Source organism: Cuculus canorus, chromosome 9 (genome assembly GCF_017976375.1).
Source record: "Cuculus canorus isolate bCucCan1 chromosome 9, bCucCan1.pri, whole genome shotgun sequence".
NCBI classification, from domain to species: Eukaryota; Metazoa; Chordata; class Aves; order Cuculiformes; family Cuculidae; genus Cuculus; species Cuculus canorus.
In genome coordinates this window covers 15,170,735-15,194,767 of record NC_071409.1, presented here as the reverse complement: position 1 = coordinate 15,194,767, position 24,033 = coordinate 15,170,735, and the positions used below count along the sequence as shown (strand labels likewise).

At 43.1% G+C, this 24,033-nt stretch overlaps 1 protein-coding gene across 1 annotated transcript in view; it reads left to right on the top strand.

Moving 5' to 3' along the window:
- Positions 1 to 21,764, top strand: part of PDE6D (phosphodiesterase 6D) — a 37,816-nt gene extending 16,052 nt beyond the window's left edge. Inside the window, exons 2-5 of the mRNA XM_054074692.1 lie at positions 13,093 to 13,181; positions 17,695 to 17,820; positions 18,664 to 18,769; positions 21,116 to 21,764. Of these exons, the coding sequence (XP_053930667.1) occupies positions 13,093 to 13,181; positions 17,695 to 17,820; positions 18,664 to 18,769; positions 21,116 to 21,197 (403 nt within the window). The 3' untranslated portion in view covers positions 21,198 to 21,764. The remainder of the gene's footprint in view (positions 1 to 13,092; positions 13,182 to 17,694; positions 17,821 to 18,663; positions 18,770 to 21,115) is intronic.
- The last annotated feature ends 2,269 nt before the right edge of the window (positions 21,765 to 24,033 follow it).

Genomic DNA, 24,033 nt, shown 5'->3' with positions numbered 1-24,033 from the left:
CGTTACTTTTCTTACCAGTAGTTCTCCACAGAACAGTGCTTCTCCAAGGGACATTTAAATTCAAGGGCCATATAGTTCAGTCTAGGAGGACTCACATGTATCTCCTCCTTATTTTGCAAAATTTGTGTGCCTGTAGCTGCTACAAATTTTTTAATTTGTTTGTTTTAATGATGTCTGGAAAAAGGATTCCACTAAATTTATGTATGTTCTGTGTGGAATATTTACAGAGATAACAGTAAAATTCTTGAGGAAGCAGTATCCATCTGAAAGAGGTAACCAAGCTAGCAGGACCAGTTCCCTTGCTTGTGATCTAAGTGCCAGCCAGGTATGGGCAAATCCACCATTAAATTCAAATCTCCCAGGAGGGTAAGATACCCTAGGGAAAATCAGCAGACATCTTTTATATAATGATAAAGAAATATATTTGCAAAATGAAATAGTTTGGGTTTATCCCATAATGCCTACACATAGCAACAATCTATATTAGTGGAAGATTAACATTATTCAGGCATTTAAATGTCGAATCTTTCTGGCAAAAAGAATCTATGCAAACCAGCATAGATTTTGAGTTAAATCTCAAAGACTCTTGCTTTCTCATGTGTGTGTTGCTTAATCTCCCTGGCCAGTATAGAAGATGTTGTGATCTCCTCATTAAAGACGTCACACTGAGAAGATTGTAGTAGAGGAATAAATAGAACAAGTGTTAGGAAGCCAAGCAGCTCATCTTGGTTGAACTAAAATGCACTTCATGCAAACTGGCTTCCCTGTAAGTTTATTTCTTCCAAATTCAGTAAGATTCAGTTACTGTTTTGCAGGGTATCTGACAGCTCATTTGAGGCTTTTTTAAGTACATCTGCCTCCTTTTCTGAAATGATGTTTTACCTTCTTTTCCAACTAAGTAGCCAATATTTTTTACAATTATTTATTCCTGTGGTAGAGAGAGCGCACAGGGCAGTGGCTCCCAAAGTGCAGAGAAGCACACAGTTTCCCAGGAGAGGCTCAGTAGGCAGCTCGAACCCTTGAAGGTCTGCTAGATCTGGGCTGGCTGTGTGCCGACCTGTCTTGTTACCATTAGCCTGTATTCCTGGCCTGGAGTGCTGAGCTGTGCGGTGCTGAAACACCAGATCTGTTCTTGGTGGGGGCTGCCAGACCCATACAGGGTGAAAGGCTCCACCTGGGCGCCAGTTGTAGAGTCGCAGTGCACGTCTTTGCTAACAGGGCTGCTGATTCTCCGTATAACTGGCCTATGAGAAGCAATCTCATCAGATTGGTTCAGGCATTTGTCACAAGTAAAGGACATCCATCAAGACAAATATAAATGTCTCTGCATGTGATTTTGTAAAGGGAAAAATGTCAGCCTGATGTTTAGGAGCTCAACTAGAGGTTGATAACTAAGACTTGAAAGATTTCCTACTAAAATATTAAACTGTATGTGTTAATAGATTCCATAAAAACAACACAAATATGAGTGAAAGAAGGAGTCCTTGCCCATTCCCAGATGGAACTTACTGCTTTTTTCCAGGAGTTTTTTATTCCAGGACTGCTTAGACCTTATTCTGCTCTGATCCCAACAGATTCTGAGAGAATATAATGAACAAAGGAAACGAGGCAAGATGCAACAAAGTGGACATTGCCCTGTAATGGCTGCCTGCTTGCAATCCAGGTCTGGGAAGCTTCACTGGATATGGAAACAGCTAGTGCCAAACCGCATTCCATTACAAAACCGAGTAAGGGGGTATCTCAATGTTACGGGTCCATTTGTGGATCCTTTTGAAAGGGCTGTTTGGGTGGCTTTCATTTTAGAAGCAGAACTCTGCCTAGCACAGAGTTTATTTTTAGTATTTTAACGAAACAACTTCAAGACTTGGCATTTTCTCTGGAATTTAAATTAATGGCTCGGCCACTGACTGCCTGCATTTAAGGAGTCTGATGATGACTGCTGATGTAGTGAAGGTGGTACCAGGCTTTTTGGACTTGAACAAAATATGTTTGCATTGGTCCAGCCCATAGGAGTCCTTTAGTCAGTAGTCTTGGACGTCATTCTGTGCAGAATGGATGGTCACTTAGTTCAAACTGGTTCCTGCCTATCTCTGCCAGCAATGAGCAGCCGTAGCTTTTGTCCTAAGACATTGTCCTTTCAGATTAATCACTGACTGTGTTTTGCAGAATTATTGCTACAGTTCCTGGAGCTGCCAGTTTTGAGGACAATCTGACCATATGTAATAGTGTTTTATTTCCACTCATTCACTGGCTCCCATTCATATCCAAAGAAATTTTGCAGAAGGAAGGCTTCTGTATAAAGGCATATTAGCAACTGTGTATCAGGGGTATCTCTAGTTTTTAATGGGGGAGATATTTTAATTTAGCTGACTACTTGTCTTAAATGAACAAAGAAACAACCTGTGATATTAACTGAACAAAGAAACCACATATATGTGTCCTTATATATCACAACATATACAGGTTTTGTTGAGCCAATTTGAGTTCAAAATATGCTTGAGTGTCCAGAGTTAAAAAGGAAAAAGAAGAAGAAAATAAGCATTTTCACAGGAACTCTAAGTTAAAATGAACCAAGAAAGAGTAGATGCATTACTTTCCCCCGTGACTCTGTTTTACATTTCTGGAGGTCTTAAGTTGCCTTAATGAACAAGAATATTATTGACAAGTTTCAGAAGTTTACTTATTCTTCTAGCTAGAAGCATTTCGCTTCTGTTGTCAGAGGTAATACATCTGTTTTTTGTCTTGCTTTAATACGCCATTTTAGACACTAAAACGTGTTTCTAATTCTGCAGCCAGTCATCTTTATTTCCTTCCTGCCCTTCCATTAGTAATGCTTGGCAGTGATTCAGAACCACCCTACTTTCTAGTTAGGGTGAATGAGAAGCCACCAAAAGCAAGAAAAACATGGAGTGAAGGCAACCACTGGCACCCACTCTGTGGCATGATTGCAGCAATCTGTGCTGCTGCATAGTCACTCCAAGTTAGAGTAAGAGTTTCCATTAGCCAGAAAGCACAGTCCCTGGCTGTCTAAAGAGAGAGGCAGTGTCGTCTATTTAAGCACAAGAAGCCAAACACCTTCCAAGAGCTCTTTCCTCTTCTCTACTGATTCATTGTGTGGCTGTGGGCAAGTCTTTATGCTTATTTCCTGGTCTTTGCAATATGCTGTTATTAAAAAGCTACTGCGAGAACATTATTTGACATTGGGGAAGCACAGCGTAGTGCTAGGAGTTGTTGAAGTCACTGAGCTTTACTGTACTCCCCATTCAGCAGGAAATCCTATCTCTCTAGTTCAATTGCAGGATTGCTCTCCTGTCTGAGATAGCCCAGGGCAGGTGATAGTGACCATACAGAGCTGTGCAAACTCGTAGTGCAGTGAATGAGTTCATGCTAAAACCCATCTCCTATAAATTTCCAGTCGGCAGGTTCATTCTTAGAAGTACGTGATATATTAATACCTCCAGTAAATCACATATTCTTCTAAAATACGTTAATCTGATAGATCTATGGATTATTGGAAGCCATCTTTAGAGCTCAAAAAGCTGGTGTGCCAGAGAGCTCTGTAAGAAGAGACATGAGGTGAAGGAGAAAAAAAAGAAATTAAACATTAGTGGGGGAAAAAGCACGTAGTCACAACATAAGCACTGGCAGTTGGAAGTTATCTAGGCTTCTGTGTTGTCAGTTGCTTATTTTACCAGGGGGGCACTTTCAGACTGCGATGTTGCTTGGAGTTCAGAGGACAGATAAACCGAGCAGCAGGGGAACCTGCTGATACTCAGTGATGCCATTTTCAATAAACATCACTTCGCTCAATAGAGAAATTATTGCAGAGGCCTTCAAGGAACAAAGGCATCAACTGGCCACAAGCAGTGCTTTATAAAACTGCCTTTTTAAAGCCTTTTAGGATTTTTTTTCCACACTTCACACAAGGCTACAGGTCATTGAAGTGAAACTATATGAAAACACCAGCTAAGCAGCCATGTTTATCCCATTAAAAATACAGTCAAAGAAGTCATTGTTCTTCTGCTCAGGTCTGTGCCCTGCCAATGTTGGCAAGTGTGAAGATCCTTTTTAGACATGTAAAAAAAAAAATCCACTCCTACAGTGCTGCAAAAATGACATGAAAACAAGCCAAGCTTTCTTTTATAAGCAAGCCAATATAATACATATTTTAAAACAATTGGGTAATGGTATAAAATAAAGGGGCATAGCAAGGTCCAAAATACCTCATTCCGTTAAAGCTAATTTTGTTCCATGACTGTAGTGACATCCTGCATCTCAGCCCTGTAAAGAACAATAGGCCATAATGATTTACAGAGAGGTAAATTCCTCTGAGGGCTTCTGGTTACAGCCTCATGAAAAATGAAGTTCTTCACCAGAACCGCTTGATAGATTATTTCCATGAAGCTCCCTCTACTCTAGTTCACTTCTTGCTGAGAACCTTGAAATATTATAATAATAGTTCAGCTGTGTTGAAGTGACTGAATGTTCTGAAGTAGTTACGATGAAATGAAGTTGTTTCGGTTGCTGAATTGCTTTCAGTGTTCACTTGCAAAAAGGAAAATAGTTTGATGTGCTAAAATTAAAAAGTGGGCAAACTTACTCCAAATTGGTTTGGGTTTTAAAGCATTGAGCTTAATTTTAAGCATTCAGGGTAAAAAATCTCTATCTCAGCCAGGTTTGAATGGGAGGCATGTTCTTTTAATTGCCTTTCCCTCATCAGAGCGGCTTCTCAAGCTGTCCTGTGAGCTGTCTCACCTTTCAGTGCAGGTGGGACACCTTCTGGGAGGAGGTACCAGTGTTTTATGTTCAAGTTGTATTTTTAATTTCCATTGTGTATGCGGTGTCTCTGTTCGCTTTCTTCTCCATTCCATTCAGTTTTGTTCTTTCCAGTGAGCTACAAGCAACTACTTTAAAACTGCATTCTGATAAAGCTGTATGGATTTTAAAGGTCACTTTCTTTCCTCGGATGAATACGTCATTCCCATTGATTCACCTGCTGTTTCTGCAAACTCAGAGTATTGCTGATGACATTAATTATGTTAATATTCAAGGAGTTCCTAGCATGAGCTCAAGCTTTTCTAACATGCTAATTTTTGAGATCCATTCAAAATGCAGGGAAGATGGGAGGAGTTGGGTATTGTTGCACTGGAAAAGAGAAAATAATTTTCTTTGTGCAATTCATGCTCTTGAGATGGTCCTGCAAGCAATGATGAGGTTTTCTAAGTTATTGATTGTTTTACTACCTAGAATGTAAAGCAATCTCCAGATGTGATTGCATGTTGTTTTTCCTGCAGTGGCATTGGTATAAAGGAATTCTGGCAAGCCTATTTAGAGAAGCCAAAGAAAAGCCTAAAAAACATAGGCAGCAGAAAGCAGCATAAAACCACTACATTGCTTCAGCTTGCTTTTATTTTGGCACTGTTATCTGGTTCTAGGAACCATTTTAATGTCTGTTTCCAGAGGAAACAAAACACATTTCTAATAGTAGCAAACAAACCACTTCCACAGATCTGGCACAGAAGGCAGCTTGCTCCCTCCGACAGGAGAACTTGACCCATAAGCTGGAGATGTGTGTGTGTAGATTTGATCTGGAGCTCATTCCCACTTCAAACAATTTTGTATTCCATGTACCACAAGTGCTTTTTGGTTTTTGCTTTAACTTTCATTGTTAAGGATCTCAAATCTTAGGTATTTTCTCTTGGAGCTCAGAAGCAGTTGTTCTTTTTAGGTTGAGATGAGTTCCTAGAGAAGTGCCTAGCTTGGACTGCAGGAGCGTTGCCTGTGTGGCCTTTGCTCATCGAGGTAAGAAGGCAGACTTCTCAGTCTGCTGCAGGCAGGAGCTGCTGGGGAACATCATGTATTGTTTGTTGGTTTTCCTTGAAGAAATCAAAGGTTGCTTGCAAATGCCTAAACTGTTTCCTATTGTTCCTATTCCAAATTGTTATTGGAATTTGTAAGAGAATTAAGCTTCCACAAGAGCAGACTCATCTGGACAGAGAGGTAAATCTTGACACAGTAGTGTCTACATCAGTCCCTAGTTCATTTCTTTGCAAACTACTGTAATTTATTCTTTTATACCTTTTCCCTCCTGATGACCCTTGGCTTCATCTCAGTGGGTCTGTAACTCTTTCCTTCAAAATGTAGGCCCCTTTGTTTCTTGCTCTTTTGGTTTGAGGAAGAAAGGAAAAGTCAGTGGAATGAAAACTCCGCTTAGTTTGCAATATTGCTGTGTGTTCCTGAAGAAACAAAACATATTCTCCTACCCTTCCTGCTCCTGCTGGACACTTCTCTTTTTCCAGAGTTTTTGTACAAGTACCTGCTTTTCTTAAGCCTGCTACAGGTGTCACCAGTTCTGGTTTAAATATTTAAGATTTGTAGATATTTCTCTCTGAACATTTTGAGACAGTAAATAGACAGGACTGAAAACTAAACGTAAACAAACTGAAATCAAACTCCATCCTTTATTCTGCTCTGTGACATCAGTAGGATGCTGTGCAGTAGAGGTGGCAGTTAATTGTTCCTTTTGATGAAAATAGTGAATAATAATTGTATTATTCAACCTAAACTATTTGAAAGGCACAGATGTTAAACTGGATAGTCTGCATAATTTTTTATTAGCAAATGTTGGATGTGGTTTTACTGCATTTCCGAAGTATGCAGAGTTGAGCCATTTTGCTAGTTTGATCAACATCTCTTTGCAGCTGATGTGACTATGAATTGACTGATGCTACTTTTCTGTTGTAGACTTTAGCAATGTGCCTCAACACATATTCTGAGGCTCAAGCAGGAAATTCTTTCTTGGTAGGAACACAGCTCAGCTTCAACACTGTTACCCAAAGTGCAGAGAGTGTCTTTGTTAAATGCTTGGAGGGAAAATTTGACATGTAACAATAAATGCTGGAGCTTAGCAACAGGACCAACCTTACTGCGTAGTAGAAATTATCTGAGGTCCGCTTAATGAAGTATGAGGTATTGTATGAGTATGAGGTATATATTAATTCCTGACTCGTTGGCATACTTCTCTGTTGCAGTCAAGGTAAGGTTGACACGTTATTCAGTACGGTATTCAGTAAGATGGGTGACTGTCTTTCCAAGTACAGGCCAAGAGCAGCTTAATCCAGGACTGTCTGTGTTAGATGAAAATATGTGGTGGTATATAACATCTGTGTAGATGGCATCTGCAAGCAAAGATGTAAGGGGGAAAGTAAAAAAAGGAAGTACAACTTATGCCGGTATATGATATTAGGTTGATTTTGCCTGTTAAATATATCTCTCTGATCACATGGTTCACAGTGAAATTACTTTGTTAGCTGCTGGGACTTTGGCTGTGTTTCACATTGATCTGTGAGTCTCCTTGGTTTCTGTTGCACAGCAGTTTGTTCTGTGCATGAGACTTTAAAAGGAGGCTCATTTACACTGAGTACAGGAGTGTCAGAATGCGTTTGAAGGGATAATTGGCTTCCTTCCATTTGAGGATTTAATAGTGCACCTTTCCAGTCCCTAGCACCTCCCATCATTTGGAGAAGCGCGGTAACCCGTATCTTTTGCATCATGCCAGAGAAGTTGGTTTATAATAGCAGAATTCTAAAAAATACCTTCTCCTGTAAGAGCTGTCATGGCATGGTTTCTGACTTATCTGGAACCCAGGAGAGCGTGCTGCTGTCTGAAAGCAGGAGAGGTTGACAGCACCATACCCAGAGGCTCCAGTAATGTTTGAGGAGAAGCCTCCAGTTTGTGTGTTTGTTTTGGTACTTCTGTGCCAGACAGAATGGGTGACTGTTCATTCGGTTCCTTCAGATATGATTTTGCACTGAATTTCAGCCTTATTTTTCTGTTAACATACTGCTGACATGTATACATGTGCTTTATTAAACACCAAAGACAGCAGCAATTCTGTTGAGTGAGAAGAGAGTGAACTCAAGGGCTTGATGTGGCAGAATGTCTGTACATATGCTTGAATTTAAGCACACAATTAAGAGTTCTGTGAAAGAGGGATTTGGTAGTTGTAATAAAAAGTGAGATTAGAGATTGGAAAGATTAGAGGACAAATGTCATGAGTGGAGTAGAAACATAAGGCCATTTGGGTGGTCTACTTTGTAAATCCTGTAGTTTGGATTAAAACAACTGAGATGCAAATATACTTTTGGGAAAATAATCCCTAAAGGTTGATCTTTACTTACCTGTAATATTCTTTAAAGTGATATGCTCACCCATGTCATGAGTGTCTGGTAGTGTCTGCTTTTCACAACAGACAATGTAGAATGAGGACTGAAAGCTATGCAGTCTAGATCAGAAGCTTTCCTGGGTGTGCAACAGAGATTTAACTCTGAATTGTTCAGGGCTTTCAGCTCCACCTTCTCTACCTCCTCTTTGTTATTTGTGCCATAGTACAATTCTTATTAGCGCATAATTGTTGAGATCCTGTTTGCACCTGGCATGTAGTGAACTGTTCTTCATGTACAAGAAAAGAGAAAAGGCTGGAAAAGGTGATGAAAGACCTTCCCTTCCAGGAGTGGTTATGAACATTAGGCTTGCTTTTATTGTGAAAGATAAGAGGGAGCAATTCCAAAGGTTTTAGAATGGTGTAGACAGCAAGGAATAAAATGAAAAATGTACCATTTTATTGGAAGAAATTACACCTTCCGCTTGCTGCAGCCTTTGAGATATTCAAGACGTGTTAAATCTTACAAAATACAAATAATAGTCAGGGAGATTGGGGCAGAGCTTCTTTAATGCCATACTACTTTAATGATTATTTTTGTTTGTGCTCATTCTCTTCCTTCAAGGTCATTCTTAATTACCAGTATGGTAATGGAATCTTGCTGTGCTAAAGCACTTAAAGATAAGTATGTATATTTTGATTTGTTTGAATGAAGCGATCTCTATGACAGATATGAAAAAGAATTTCTGTTCTGAGATCACAGATATTCAAGACAACAAAACTTGGACTTGGAAATGCACAAACCATTTCTCTTCATCACACTACACAAAGTAGGTCTGTGAGGAAGCTAATTCATGTCTGTATATAAAGCAAGTCAAACTCCAGCTACTACAAAGCTTTTATGTAAGACTTTGCTGACCCAATAGGTGGTGGAATATAAATAGATCAACAGTACACCCTTCCTTCTGCTGTTCTACCTAATCCTTCCTTGCCTTCAGGTTGAAGAGTATTTGATCTATTGACTCTTAAGTCAGACATCATTTCCTGCAAAAAAAAATTAAATACAAAATCCAGGAGAATGAAAATTTAATGGTGTAAGAGTGTTCTTGTGCTTTTAGAATAAGAAGCTGAATTAGGAATATACTATTGTTCTTCCTTTTTTTCATATATACTAACCTTACAAAGCTGAAACTGCCTGGCTCTCTACTTGCTCTCCTTAGCTACCCCTGCCAGGTGGCTTGACATGAGCCTCTTCCAAAAGAGTAATTGTGTCAAACCTATATTAATTTACTTTCTTCTTTTCAATAATACTGAGAATGCCCTCTTCATCCTGCCTGCAGGTCTCCACTGCTGCTCCGAAGATGGAGCACTTTTTATTTTTAGTAACAATATCTCTCATACTGGGATGGAAGAACCTTAAACCAATTAAACACATTAGAAGATAACAGGGTGTGTGGGTTTGGTTCAAGATCTCAATTTTTTTCACTCTGGGGTATGTCCTAGCTCCAGGCTTTCCATCCAAGATGACAGAAATAGTGTGATAAGCTGCTAACTAGGTAAGCAGTACAGCTGCTGCTTTGTCAGGTATTCCCTTGCCAAAAAATCACTTGTGATGGGTTTTGCCTTTTTTTTTTTTCTTAATTTCATTACAGTTCTATAAATTATCTCAATTTTGACTTAGAAATTTTTTTCAGATGCCTGTTTATTTTTAAACAATAAATTTTTTAGAAGAATTAATCTCTTGAACGTGAAATGTTTTTTCCAATGGAAGAGGATTGTGTGTGTGCACTTTGAAGATCTGATCATTTGTTCTTCCCTTTTGATAATGTTTAGTTACTGGGAAGAAAAACTTGTGAACTGGCTAGAGTATTCTGATCCCTTGAAATATGCCTGGATCCACATATTTTAGGTCTGTGCATACACTCCGAATAGCAAGTTGATTTCATTTTTTTTATTTGCAGGAGTTGGAAAAACACATCCTGAACCTGATCATGCATCTGTCTAGGCCAGAAAGCCTTTGGCTACACTGACACTAAACCTTTATTCATTCAGGGTGGAGTTTGCATGGGTTAGCAATGTCCAGGTTGTTTAAATACAAGATTATTTTCTAGTTAACTGTGGCGTGCATCGCTGACCTGCATGCTTTCATCAGCAGGGATATAGTCTCAAGCTTTTTATTTATCCTTCATGTTTAATTCCAAATACCAAGCATGAGGCAGGCTGTCCTACATGGATTTCCTCTTACAATGGAACATTAATACAGAATAAAGTCTGATAGTACTTTATAGAAGTCCAACCCCCAAAATGTTAACATTTCTAGCATTGTGCAGCATGGCAACACACCTTGTGTCATCTCTCTTGGACTGGATTGAGAGGAGAAGTAACAGAGATCAGCAGCCTACAGCAGTGTTTTCTCTCACCAGAAATAGGTCACTATCACTTTATAACTACATATTTCTAGTAAGGATGATAATTAAGCTGTGAAGCTACATATATTCTTTGAAGGTCACTTGTAATCTAATACTTCTGAAAATGGTGAACATGATTTCAGAGCACTCCAAAAATTTATAAGGGAAGAGGGACAGGAGGGTAAGGCAAGGCAAAGGCATGGCATGGCAAGGAAAAAGGAAAATAGCCCATTAGTTAAAGTACTGGTGTAGCACTTGGGAGGCTGGATCAGTTCCTGTGCGGTGCTGGGTTTGCTGTTCTGGTTAGTGTTTCGTCTCCAGTTCAGACGAACTTGTCTGCCGCTAAGTTTGGCACTACACAGCCTATGGCCTGGCCTGTGAGCTCGTAACTCCCACTCATACTGATAGTGAACAAATAGGAAGTAAATGTTTCTGAAGGGGATCATTTTTTAAAGGTGGTAGAGTTTTTGATAATCAACTGCCCAATTTACTGAACTACCGTACAGGTAATAGTCAAGAGTGTTTGCATTGCAGGGTATTGCGAAGATAAATGAATTTGTCTGTGAGGTGCTGAGACTGTCTTATTTGTTATTTTTCCCTCATACATGGCATTTGATAGACCACACACTGTTTTCTATGCCAGTAGCTTCACCTTGGCTGTAGTTTGTATGTTTGTCTGTGGAAAGATGTATCGAAAAATGGGGCATTTTTTTTTGACATTTTAAATTGTGGTTGGCGTGGTTCCATCCTGCGGGGTGTGTTGGCTGAGGACTTCGAGTTTTCCAGCCAGCATCACCTGAAGTACCCAGTGCCGCCGCGGGTTCTTCTTTCTGTGCTGCTGCTGCTCATTTTCTTTCTCTGACTTGCCTGCCTACAGCTCCCTTGATATGGTAGCTGCGGAGAGATCTTGCTTTCCAGCTTTCTGCCAGGATATGGAGGTGGCATATGAGGCCCTCTGAGGATGATGCTTTCTGTCTTCTCCCCTTTCACTTTTGCCTTAATCCCAGAACAAGTAAGATATATTTTATGGTTTAGAGCAAGTCTAGATGGGCATGAGCAGGCTCCCCTGCTCATGCTCCCTCTTCCTGAGCGCCAAACTGTTGCTAAGTTTTAGAAGCTGTAAGGCCATGTTTAAATGGACCCTGTGCACATACTCCTACTTTCCTCCTGCCTGTTGCCCTTTCAGTGGGACATGGAAAGTCTGGACAGCCTTCTGGAAGGGAAAGGCTCCTGAGGTCTGCACTGAAGCAGTGATCTTCCTTTTCCTCCTTCACACATGTAACTTTAAAACAAATGTTACCCTGTAATGCAAGATTTGCTAAAGCATTCGTTTCTTTCCTGGAACTCTGGAAAAATTTGATCAACACGACGAATTTGTGATTTGCCTGGGAACTGTGTATGCTAGAGAATGAGTTTGAAATGCAGATCTCTGACAGCTCGTATTTATACGTACATATAGGTCCATATTGTCCCTCTCCTTTTTCTCTACCTCCCCAGTCAGTTCCTTGAGCAGTCTCTCCCCCTTCTCCCAGATAGTTTCCAGTGTGTTGTCTAGGGAGAACTGAGTACGAAGGGTGCGGTGCCATAGACCAGCAAAAGGAAACACCTGGAAAGGTGCTGGTTTGTGTGGCCTTGTCTCACAGATCCTGCTCTATTCAGGCTGCTTTTGTTTACACTGGTGACTCCTCCTGGAGCCACCCTGATGAGCTGTGGAGCAGGAGGCTGCTGCGGGGCCTCGGGCTTACTGGCAGCTGTATGTCTGTTCAAAAGGGCATGAGGCCGGTGCAGAGGCTCCTCCTGATGTGTCGATGTCCGAGTTATACTACGGGAGACATTTTTCAAAAGTGTATCTAAGATCATTATTTATTATCCCTTTGAAAATATGGGTACTTCATACTTGCCTATAACTTTAATGACTAATTTAATGATGTGGGCTTTTCGAAAGCTGGCATAGCTTCACTCGCTGAGACTGAAAAGAGAGGATCTCTCTTTGCTTAGCACTTAGCAGCTGAAGAATTCCCGTGAGTGGCAGTTACCAGGTCAACAGCAACAGAGAAACCCTCGGCATTAATATCTTGTAAACTATGAGAACAAGTTTGATGGGGTGCTGTTCTTTTTCCAGTGTTATACAGGAAGCACTTCTTTTTTTGTAGCATTTTTCAAATGCTGGAGAACAGCAATTGTTTGTGTAGAATTATCTGTTATTGTTAGCAGTGTTCTTGCTTCCCTGCAGCACAGTGACATTGCCTTTATCTTTTAGAAGCAATGGAAAATGATAAATGAGGTTAACAAGCTTCAGTCTAAGTGAAAACTAAATCTTTACAACTCCTGTTGCATTCATTCTGGTCAAGGGTTCATTTTTTCATTTATTTTCCAGGATGTCTCTTTTCTTTGGCTTCCTGAGAATCAGAAAACGCGACTGAAACTCAGCTGGAGTGGCCGATTTCAGGGCTTAGCAAAGAATAGTAGGCACAATATTTAGGGATGTAGATATCTTGTTTTCCTTAATTGCTTCCTGATCAGAAATTGGATGAACCTTCGGGATGCAGAAACAGGGAAAATCCTCTGGCAAGGAACAGAAGATCTGTCTGTACCTGGAGTGGAGCATGAAGGTACTGTGTGGCCTTACTGTGCGTATTGGGGCTGGGTGGTACGATGTGTCTGGGTCACCAGGGCTGCGAGCATACCCCAGACGTACTTTGAAGGACAGATGTCCTGGCTATGACTTCACACCTTGCGAGTCTTTCACTACAATAGCCTGAGGATACAGAAGGATGCAAATGGATGGGTGGCTGGCAAAGAGAAGTTCAGCAGTGTTAAGTGGGGAGCTCAGCTGGGTAAGGAATGAATGGCTGACCTTTGCTAGGCCAACTGTTGGTTCTAAAATGAAAAGTATAAAAATCTATTGAGTTTTCTCAGTATAACAACAGGGTTTATTCAAGGTAGAGGTCAAATGGAGGACCAGTGCGGAAGAAGCAGAGTTATTACTTTGCCTGGCCACAACTGTTCTGATATTATCCTGCACTAAATATGATATCTGCTTTAAAATGGCATACGTGTCGCCTTTGCTCTGCTCTCCCTTCCCTCTACCATTACTAGGAACGCCTGTTGCGCTTCCACTTCTGTCCTCGATGAGTAACAGAGGACTTCACTGTCCCCACTTGTGACAAAGCACTGTGATTGGTAACACCCCTTGCTAAGAGCTTTGCTTTGGCTCTCTGAAGAGGCTGACCTCACTGTATTAATTTTTCTATTATGTGATTCCTGTAGCTGATCTCCAGTAAGTGGAGTGAACTTGATCATTTAATTATGCTGGTGACATTGATGTATTTTTGGTTACACATCAAGGACTGAGTTCTGCCTGCCACTGCTAGGACCTATGTCTCCCATAAATTGGAATATCTGTTTTGTCTGCAGGAGGCAAACCAGCATATAAAGATCATCCTCTGCCCAAAGAGCATGCAGAAGATATGTGGCAAAACACTGTCAGTCCAGTAGTCTTCTAGCAGTGTGTTGGTTTCAGAGTCAGCTTGAGGCGCAAGAGTAACAAGTTGCCTTCTCCTCATTTAATATCTAGTCAACATTCATCTGCTTTATGACATTGATAGGACCAGCAGGAGGCTGTCTCAGCTTAAGAGGGGCCTGATGCCAGGAACAGAGGATGCAGGTCAGAGCTAGAGGAAAGGAAAGTTGTGACTCAGTGACAACTTAAGGGTATTTTCCAAGCTTTGACTCCTTTAGCCTTGCTAACCTGTACTTCCATTCTCGTACCAGTGCTAAGGGCAAAGAGTTCTGCTGATAGGCCTTAGCAGGTAACTAACTGTGGTAATTCATCAGTTTAATATGAAATTTCTTAAATTGCAAGTTAGTGCAAGAATTCGGCTTTAGAAAGCAGAAGAAAATCAGCCAAAAATATTCCGAATTGTCCCATCTTTTGTGCTGCAAAAGCTCCTCCTTGGACACATGGCTAAGCTTTGGATCCTCTTTACTCAGTCTGAACAGACTGTTGCGCTGCCAGGGTTCAGTGCATGCTGCAGAAAGGTGCTCTGGGGCAGAAGGCACAGCTGGAGCTGCGTCTCGTCAGGGTTTGTGTTGTCCCATCTCTCTGCCATCTTTCTCACTTTGGCAAATCCTGTCACCTCACTGTGTTGCAGGTTTTCCTCACATATAGAACAGGAACCTTTACCTCCATTGCAGGAGCTTGGGGAATTAATTAAACATGCTCTGGCATGAGATTAATGCCCGTTGTACAAGGAATTGTTAAGACCGTATCTGGTGTGCAGTTCAACCATCCGTCCAGAAGATGGATGACTGCGAACTGAAACAGGTGCAGGAAAGAGCTATTAGGAGAAGCCACTGAAAAGATTACAGATGGAAGGATGGTCTTGGGAGAAGAGAGGGGGGGAAAAAATCTGTTCTTTTATGGCTTAGCAAGAAAAGAAGGCTGGGATGGGTAGATTATTCTCTATAATAAATAGGCTAAGAAAGGGGATAGGTGACCAACAAAGGAGACTGACTATGAATTAAAAGAAGGTGTAGGGAAATGTGATTCCACTACAGTCCTGCAGCTGAAACAGTGAGGGCATACAGTCACAATAATTGTTTTAAAATGAAGGCCATGTTTGTCTCAGAGTCTTTATATAGTACTGATGTGTGTGTGTCCTGTGGCCATTCAGGGCAAATCACAGTCTAGATATAGCAAACAAAGAATCAAATAAATAGCAGAGTGAATTAAATACATTTGCTTTTCAAACAGGAATTCTATTTGATTTAAGTACTGGTTTCTTTAAAAAATGAACTCTTTAAGTTTCAAATCATGATACTGTATTCCTGTCTGAACTTACTTTTACCACTTAGATTAAATTAATACTAACGTGATATTGGATTGCTGCCGAAGTCTTAAAGTGCTGGAAGTTGTGAAAATCACTGCCTGAACACCTGAAACTGGAATGAACCATCTAACACAGCTTTTGACAGCAGGACCTTTTCCACATACCCGGTCAACTCAATTCACTGACAGCACATTCAGAACTGGGAGGCAGTCTGGGAGGTGCAAACTCGTAAGGTTTGGTTTCTTCCAGTATACAAAGAGATCTTGGAATAAGGTGCTGAAGTCTAGCATTTGTAAAACCTCCAGTGTTGTTCCTGGTCACCGCAGCCAGCTTTCCTTCAGGAAACACAAATTTTTCATTAGTTAAGAAAAGATGTAATTTGAAATATAAAATAAGTTTGTCTGAGATAGCTTGCTTTCTTACATGTCCCTTGTTTAGTTTCTAACTAAATGCAGTTGGACTCAAAATGACTTTCTTGGTAAATAAGAAATGTGTCATTCATCACTTTCTAATCTAATCAGAATTAAGTATCTGACTAAATATATGTTAGCCATATATGTTAGCAACAAGTGCTTAAATAAATGAGAAGGTGCAATGTATCCTCAAGGTAACAAAAAGCAGCAGTAAATTTAGGATGACATCGATGCCTATCTGCACTTCAGCATGTTTTAAAATAACCTCACTGATGAGAATCGGACTTCTTTCTCTTCTATCTTTTTAAGGGAACAAAGAGGTATAAAAGTAAAACTAGTTTAAAATAAATCATTTCTATTTAAATTTTCTGCTTTATGGTATAACTGTCAATTAAAATCTCTTAGAACAGGGGTTTAAAGACTACACAGTCCTACTTTGATTAAAAGTAACCTTTTATTTGTAGTTTGGCAATATTAAAGCAAACATTCCCAACAGTCTGTCTTGGGGATGAAAGAAATGTAATTACTAAATTGCAGAATAGTTTTAACAAGCCATTTTACACTTAACTGCAAAGGGATGTTTCTGCACAACAGGCTGTAGTCTGTACTTGTGAGGGCTGTAAAGGATGGTGCCATGCAGGTTTCTAGCTGAAAAGAAGACTGAAAATAATTAGAGAGCTGTTATATTTAAAACTCTTCCCTTACACTTTTAACTTTCTTTTAACTTTCTTTTCTACCTTTTGTTTCAAACAGACCATGGGCTGGGTGCTTCTCCATGGGATAGGAGGGCAGCTTACATTCTCTAACCCTCCAGCTCTGTAGATTGGTTTCATTTCAAGGTCTTCATTTAACTGTTCTACGTTAGATGGATTTGCCTGGGGTTTGATAGGCTCTTCTCCTTACTAAACAGCATCCTGCTGTCTGCTCATGGATGTTTTGACACGTTTTTCATTTAGGAGCAGTTTGCCTCGTAAAGCACATGCCAGCTGTATTCCCTCCCCTCTTTATTTCTGATAAATTTACATGAATGCACAGGAAGGATTATGTACAATCTCACCACTCAAGTAAGACAGGCTTGGGAGATTTTTAGTATATTGACTCCCCCTCATATCCTGATTGGGACCTTTCAACATTATTAATCAGTGCTCCCAAACTGTCCCTTCCCTTACCCCTCCACGTCTAAAAGAAGCCTTATGGAATATCTGCCTGGTGCAGGTTGTGACTCGCTTTTGGTGTCTCGCCTGCTGCAAGAGCCTAGAAACCCTGGACTGCCAAATTACCCTCTCTCTCAAACTCTCTAGTCTGTTACTGACTTTAATGCCTGTGTGGGTCTCAGTGTTTGGGGAACAGATATTTTGTATACTTCTACCAGACGACTTCCCAAAACTGTGTGAGATGGCTGAAGCGGTGCTGCTGGGCTCGGAAACAGCCGTTTGTGGTTCGCTGGGGATGTGCAGTCTGAAACGGAAGGAGAAGTGAGAAAGGCTCACACACTTGGTGTACTGAGCAGCCCTTTGGCTGCTTGTGGTCTCCAGCACACTTCCTAAAGCAAGAATTTAAGCTGCATCTCATAACGTAACTGAAGAATTGTGTCTTTTAATCATAAACAGTCTTTTAATCATAATCTCAGACAAGGAGTCCGGGAGATCAAGTGTTGTATCCCTGCTTCTGTCACAAGTTTTATTCCTAGCTCTGGGCAAAGTACTTAACCTGTTTGCATCTTGGATTTCACTCCTGCATATGTGAAAACAAAGGCCTTTGTGTTTGCATTTCTCCTTGTAGTAGCACTAATCATTATTTCAAAGTATAATATAATAGCACCTAAAGCATCTGGATTTGTTTTATTGTGTCCAAATAATGTTTCTCTATCTGTTTCACAGCTCGAGTTCCTAAAAAAATCCTGAAATGCAAAGCAGTGTCTCGGGAGTTAAACTTTTCCTCAGCAGAACAAATGGAAAAATTCCGACTGGAACAGAAAGTGTATTTCAAAGGGCAGTGTCTAGAAGGTATGCATCTGCTCGGCGTGCAGTCCTGCTGCAGCACAGGGAGTGACCCCCAGCGCGACAGGGATTAGAGAAACTAAAATGGGTTAAACATGGTGATTTTAATTTTTCAGAGTAGCACTGAAGCACTCATCGGGACTAATGGGCCACAGTATTAGGGATAGCATTTCATAAGTGTATTAACACTTCGTTATGTAAGGAAAAAATCTGGGTAATCATGCTTCAGGGCATAAATCCACCACAGGCTGCCTGAGGCAAGGAAACAGATTATTTTAGAGTCACTCATTATGGGGATTCATGCATCTTCCTCAGAAGCACCGAGTGCTGGCCATCACCAGACCAGAGTAGGACTAACGGAGCCTCAGGTTTACTCTGGTTACAGCAATACCTCTGAGCACTGTCCGTGTGACTCCACAGCCGCACATCTGATCTCCCTCTCTGCAGTATTACTCTTAATCTCGGGTGGAGGAGGGGAAGATAAAACATTGAGCTCCTTGTCTTTTGGGCAACCAGTTGTACACTTAGTCTCAACTGGATCCGGGGGTGTCTGCGAGAGGGGGAGTGTGGTTTCCCTGTTCCCAGTTAGGTGCAATGAATTTTCCACTGAATACTAATGAAGTGGCGTGACTTTTATCATTACCATCAGATAGAAAGGGAGTATTTGCTTCAAGAGGAAGACAGGGTTCAGTGCAGTTGAAGCTGTACAAAGTAATCTAAACGTAAAATGTTGGTAGCATGGGCAGGACAGTTTAGGGAGTTCTCCAGCCTGTCAGGTGAAAAGCAAAAGGACCATTTGTGGATTTTATCTTCTTTCAAGTGCCTCTGGATCTTCTTTTTACTTTGCAGAATGGTTCTTTGAATTCGGTTTTGTGATTCCTAACTCCACAAACACTTGGCAGTCCTTGATAGAGGCAGCACCTGAATCACAGATGATGCCAGCTAACGTTTTAACGTGAGTGCTTTGGGCTTACAGAATCTGAGAGCAAGCAAAGAAAAAGCAGTGTGTGGCATTTCCGTGGGGGCCACAGTGGGAATGAAGAGAGGGAGCTCCTACAAGCTCTGAATCACCCCAAATACTGTTAGCTGTTGAGAGATAAAAGGGGCTAAGCCAACCTTATTACCTTCTTTCCCATAGGTCCAATTTGCATTAATATAGTGATAAAAGTTTGGAGAAAGTGGAAGTGATCCTTTATTAGAGTTGCTTAATTTTTTTGAAAGGTGAACCGTGAAAGGATTTTGAAATGTGTTGCAGCTTAATACTCCTTACATCCAGGAGAAAAAAAAAATATGTTTGGGCCATTTTTAAATCCAGCTACTGACCAGTGACTCTTGTCCAAGGGGTGGGTTTTTTCCATGCAAGGTATCGCCTATAGGAGCTGCTCCAGCGTTTGTTTCATCACTGTACCATTTTGCCAAGCTTTGTGTCATTTACATTTAGTCAGATGGAGTTGTATCTGGACCCGTGACAGGTAGGAACAGTAATTTTACAGTTGCCTGCAATGGGATTCACACACCTTCCTCAGAAACATCTAGTCCTTGCTGCAGTTTGCACATTGACTTCCGAGGCCAGCGATCCATAGGACTTGTGTTGGAATAACACACACTGGGTATTGCTCTGAGCATGGACAGCAAGGCACAAAGTTTTGGTGGGACGATGGAAAAGGCCCCTTGGGGAGGCCCCTGGGAAGCTGTAATCGCTGACAAAGAGCAACTCTCCCTGCAATGCTACATGGGTGCTGGCAAACAGATGAGGATCCCTTTGCCAGGAGAGACAGAAGGGTATGGGAATCCTGCTGCCAACAAGAGGCAGACAGGGAGCGGCCAATCTCACAGCAAGGTCACTGTGTCCTCTGGAAGACCTCCCTCTCCAGCGTTTTCCCTCTCATTCCCTGTCTGGAGCAAAGCCAGTCGCATAGAGAAGGTACATGGAAGGAAACCACTGTCACTGATTTCTATTCACAGCACGTTTCAAAGAGAGAGTGAACTTAGAGGAGAGCATTGGTGTTTGAATAGTGCTCCCTGGCACAATCTGCTCAGAACCTCGTAGGTGCTACACGTCTTTGGCTCCCAGAGCTGGTGGCTTTCAGATTTTGGAATCAGGATAAAGGAACAAAGACATCTGACAAGTTGGGTTTGACTGTCTCAGGAAATAAAGGCATTTTCAGGACTGAGAGTCATGATAGTCCCGTTCTTAAGTGACCTTGAGGATTTTCAAGTGCCTCATTCTCTCCTTAGAGTCCGCTCACTTGTCATGGTCAGCCCCGGTGGCTCTCCTGTTCATGGAGGTGTCCTAAAGTAATTCTTGAGGTCTTTCAGAAGAATCACCAGCGCAAAGAACTCCAAAAGGTTTTTGTGGCCCAAAGAAATCAGCTTTTTTCAGCTGCCTGGACCTGGAGGGCCCCTCACTTTCTGATGTTCCCAAAGACCTCATGTTTGTCTTGGTGTTTCCATAGCAGGAGAGAATGGAGATGCGGTATTTGGTGCAACCAAGGAACTCTGCACAAAGGATGACTGAATATCAGACTGGGACCACCCCCTGACATTTTAGTTCAGGCAGTGTCCACACCACAGCAAAAACCTTACACTCTTGCCAAGTTCAGCCTTGCCAGTGTTACAGATACTGAGAGCCCCAGTGGAGACAGAACTGCTGCTTTGATTGTCCAGAGCCAGACCACACTGCTCGGGTGTCCCAACTGTTGTAATGGCCCCGAAGTTCTTTCTTCTGTTTGCCAAAATCTCAAAGTCAGCCACTTAAATCCAGAGCTTTTGCCACACCCAAACCTACATTTCCATTGTTGTTTCTATAAAATATGCCTGTGCGTTTGCATTTGAACACTTCTTGAGGGAAATGACATGTTAAGGTGGTTAAAGCAGCTTGCTCAGGACTGGAGTACAGGGTTGGGGAATAAAAAAAGAATTCCCATCAGTTTTCAGAATTCACTGCAAGAAAGAAGGTGCTGGGACTACTGGTTTATTTTTAGCAATAGACATGAACAGAGGTTTGCCGTTTGTGAGCACTCTCTGCAGCCTGCATGGATGGTACTTACCCAGAAAGGGGGCAGCAAGGGAGGGGGATGGGGGAAACTGTTCCATGTAGGAATGCAGTGGAGAGATCCTTCAGCCCTGGTGGTCCCCAGATCAGGTCACAATGCTCATTGCATGCAGCTCCAAACCAAAGCTCGTGTTGTGAGGAGTAAGATGTTAGCCCAGGCCTTTGAGAGCGTTGAGGGGAGCAGTCATTTTCTACTGTTCGTGCATTCTTCTAATAGCTCTTCTTTCTCTTCTTTTCCTTCCACAGTGGTAATGTTATTATAGAAACCAAATTCTATGATGACGACCTTCTCGTAAGCACTTCCAGAGTGAGACTTTTCTACGTTTGAGATGGGGCTTTTTGGAGCTGTTTTAGTTTTTCTCCATACAGTTCTTGGTGCAGAACCCCTCGACTATCCAGTGGAAGACACTCCTGTAGGCGGTGACCCTGGGGACCAGCTCAGCGTGGGTTGTGACCTTTGCTCATCAGTTATTTTGCTTTCTCCTCTGACAAGACCAGACCAAACCCTCAGAGACAGGACCACGTGCTCAGCGATGCACTGGGGAGTAGAGGCTGTCTCTGAACACAGGCAAACGATGGTCATGCAGAACCAATACTGTAAATTATGTTAGTCTCATCCTTTGTACTTCTCTGGATCCTGGTATAGCTTCGCATTTCCATTCACACCAAACTCTCAATGTGTTTCATGTTGGGGACTAAGTTAACCTTTTCTGTTTTTCTCATGTTGTAGGTTTTTATCCTTTCACTGGATTTCTGTGTAACTGGTCCACACATCCTCCTACCCTGAACTTGTAAGATAGACTGTGATATCACCTAATGTAATTAAAACAAATTTCTCAATTAAAACATTCCTACCGTCCAAAGAAGGGAAGAAATGTTAGTTCTCTGTGTTTTCCTTTCTGTTGTAACAATGACTTGCAGCAGGCACAAACTCCTCTCACAATCCAGCAGCAGAATGGGGCTTTCCACAGCCCTGCTCTTTTCACAGCCCTCATATTAATATTTCCCTCCTCCAGCTGACCAGATAGGAGAGGTTTCCTGACTGCTCTGGCCAAGGTTTCGCCTTGGCCTCATTTCTGTCCATTAATCCCTTGGGGCAGTTTGTCCTGTTTGCCCAGTCACTGGTTTCTTGAGCAGCACTGCACGCTTTTCTGCTTTTCTAAGTTCCTGGGGACACTCAAACTCCTCTGGAAAACCTGTGTTCTCCTGAGCCCTCCAGCATCAGTCCTGCCCGGGGCTGAGCTCCCCGAGGCACAGCTCTGGCCGTGGTTGCTGGCGCCAGTCATCCCTGCGCGTGTGCACCTGTAATGACACACCTGACCCTTTTCCCACCACGGCTTCTGAGCCCTATGGTGACTCTTTCCCAGGTCATTTATAATTGGCTTTAGCAAGTGTAAGTCATGGGAAGGAGGCATCTCCAGCTTCTGCTCTTGAACCTCACAAGCATGGAGTATCACTGGACGCCTTGGTCCGCCTCTCCGGTGGCTGGGCTTGAGATCCTGGGGAGAGTCCCAGGGAAACGGAGTGCGCCATTAGAGATCCTGGATTCACAGCTGGGGCTGTGTGGGAGGATACAGCACAGTTGCTTTTTAGGTGAATTGAAGCTGGCCCATTAATCCCCACGAGAAGAGCATTATCCATTGTTGCAGCTTCTTCCAGAGCCCTCGCTGATGGATTTCAGTCCGGACTCACAGGGCACTCTCTTCTCAGCAGCACAGCCTGTCCCAGGCCAGCCTTCATGCAGAGATCACCCGAGACTGCCTGCTGCACCCAGCGACGGTGGGATCTCCAACGAAGAGGAGGAGCAAAAGGTATCCGAAAAGGAACAACATAAAAGTCGAGGGTCTTGAGAGTTCCAGAGTAGCTGCTCTGCCAGGCACACGCAGGAGGTGTCTGGGCAGGCCGGGAGGAGGCATCTCCTTTTGCCAAGCTAAGCCACAGCCAAGTGCCAGGAGCCTCCGCCCCCGACGCTCCCACCGAGACCGAATCTCATTTGGATGCCTTTTCCCCGCACACGAAGCCATCCCGGCGGGGTTTGGGGCCACTGACACCGTGGCCGTGGCTCCCCGGGAGCGGGCCCCGAGATGGCCCGGGAGGGACCCAGCAGCCCCCGCCCGGTCCCGGCGGTCCCAGTTCACTCAGCTGCAGCTGCCCGGCGCCGCGGCAGCGGCTCTGCGGTCATTGCCGCCCTCCAGTGGCTCCCTGGGAAATAGCTGGCAGCTCACCGGCTCCTGTCCTGGACCAGCATCCCCCAGAGGACCCCCAGCATCCCCCAGCACCCCCCCTCCCGCATCTCTTTAAGAACCGATGGCGCAAACACCTGGGTCGTGCAGAGCAGAGACTCGGATGCAGGTGGCAGAAAGGCCCCAGCAGGGCAGGGGGGACAGTGCAGTCTGACCAGACACCACTTAAAATCCATCTGAAGGGTCCCCAGGTGCCAGAAACAGGACTCCGTTCTTAACCCAGGAAGCTGTGTGTCCCCTCCCCATGAGGCTGTTGGGCATTCAGGAGTCCTGGGAAAGTGCAGGAGACACTGCCAATGTGCTGCCCTCAGCACGTCCCATCCTGTGGGCCAGAGGTGGCACCTGCAGCTCTCAGCTCCCTGGCATGGGACCATTGGCACTGGGACAGCCAAGACACTGTCACAGGGAAAAGCGGGGCTGGAAAGGGCGAGAGCAGAGCAGGAGCTCGGGGGCTGTGTGCTGCACCACCTGTCCATGTGCCCAGGGTTGTTGTGGCCCCATGGGCAGCCCATGCCACCCCTGTGCAAAGGGAGGTGGGTGGAGGAAGAGGGAGCAGAGAGCAACACAGTGACTTCCCCTTTATTTACAAAAAAGTACCCACCTGGAAATTTCCAGCCTTGGCAAGCATCTCTGGGGCAGGAAAGCCTCCCCCAGCCTGGTCCACACACCAGGCTCTGCATAAGGGAGGGCTCGTGATGGCAAGAGAGGCAGTTTTGGGGTGCAGGACCCAGCTGTCTAGGCGAGGAACCTGCCTCCACACAGGGCCCTTCCCAAAGCCCTGGCTCACCTGGAGCTACGGGCATCTGACCAGCCAAGTGGCTGTTGAGAGAAGGAACCAGCCAGATTCAGCAGCAGCCACTGGTGCGGGTGGATCCCAACCCCCAGCAGGCTGCCCTGCTCCACACAGGACCCTGCTCCCCC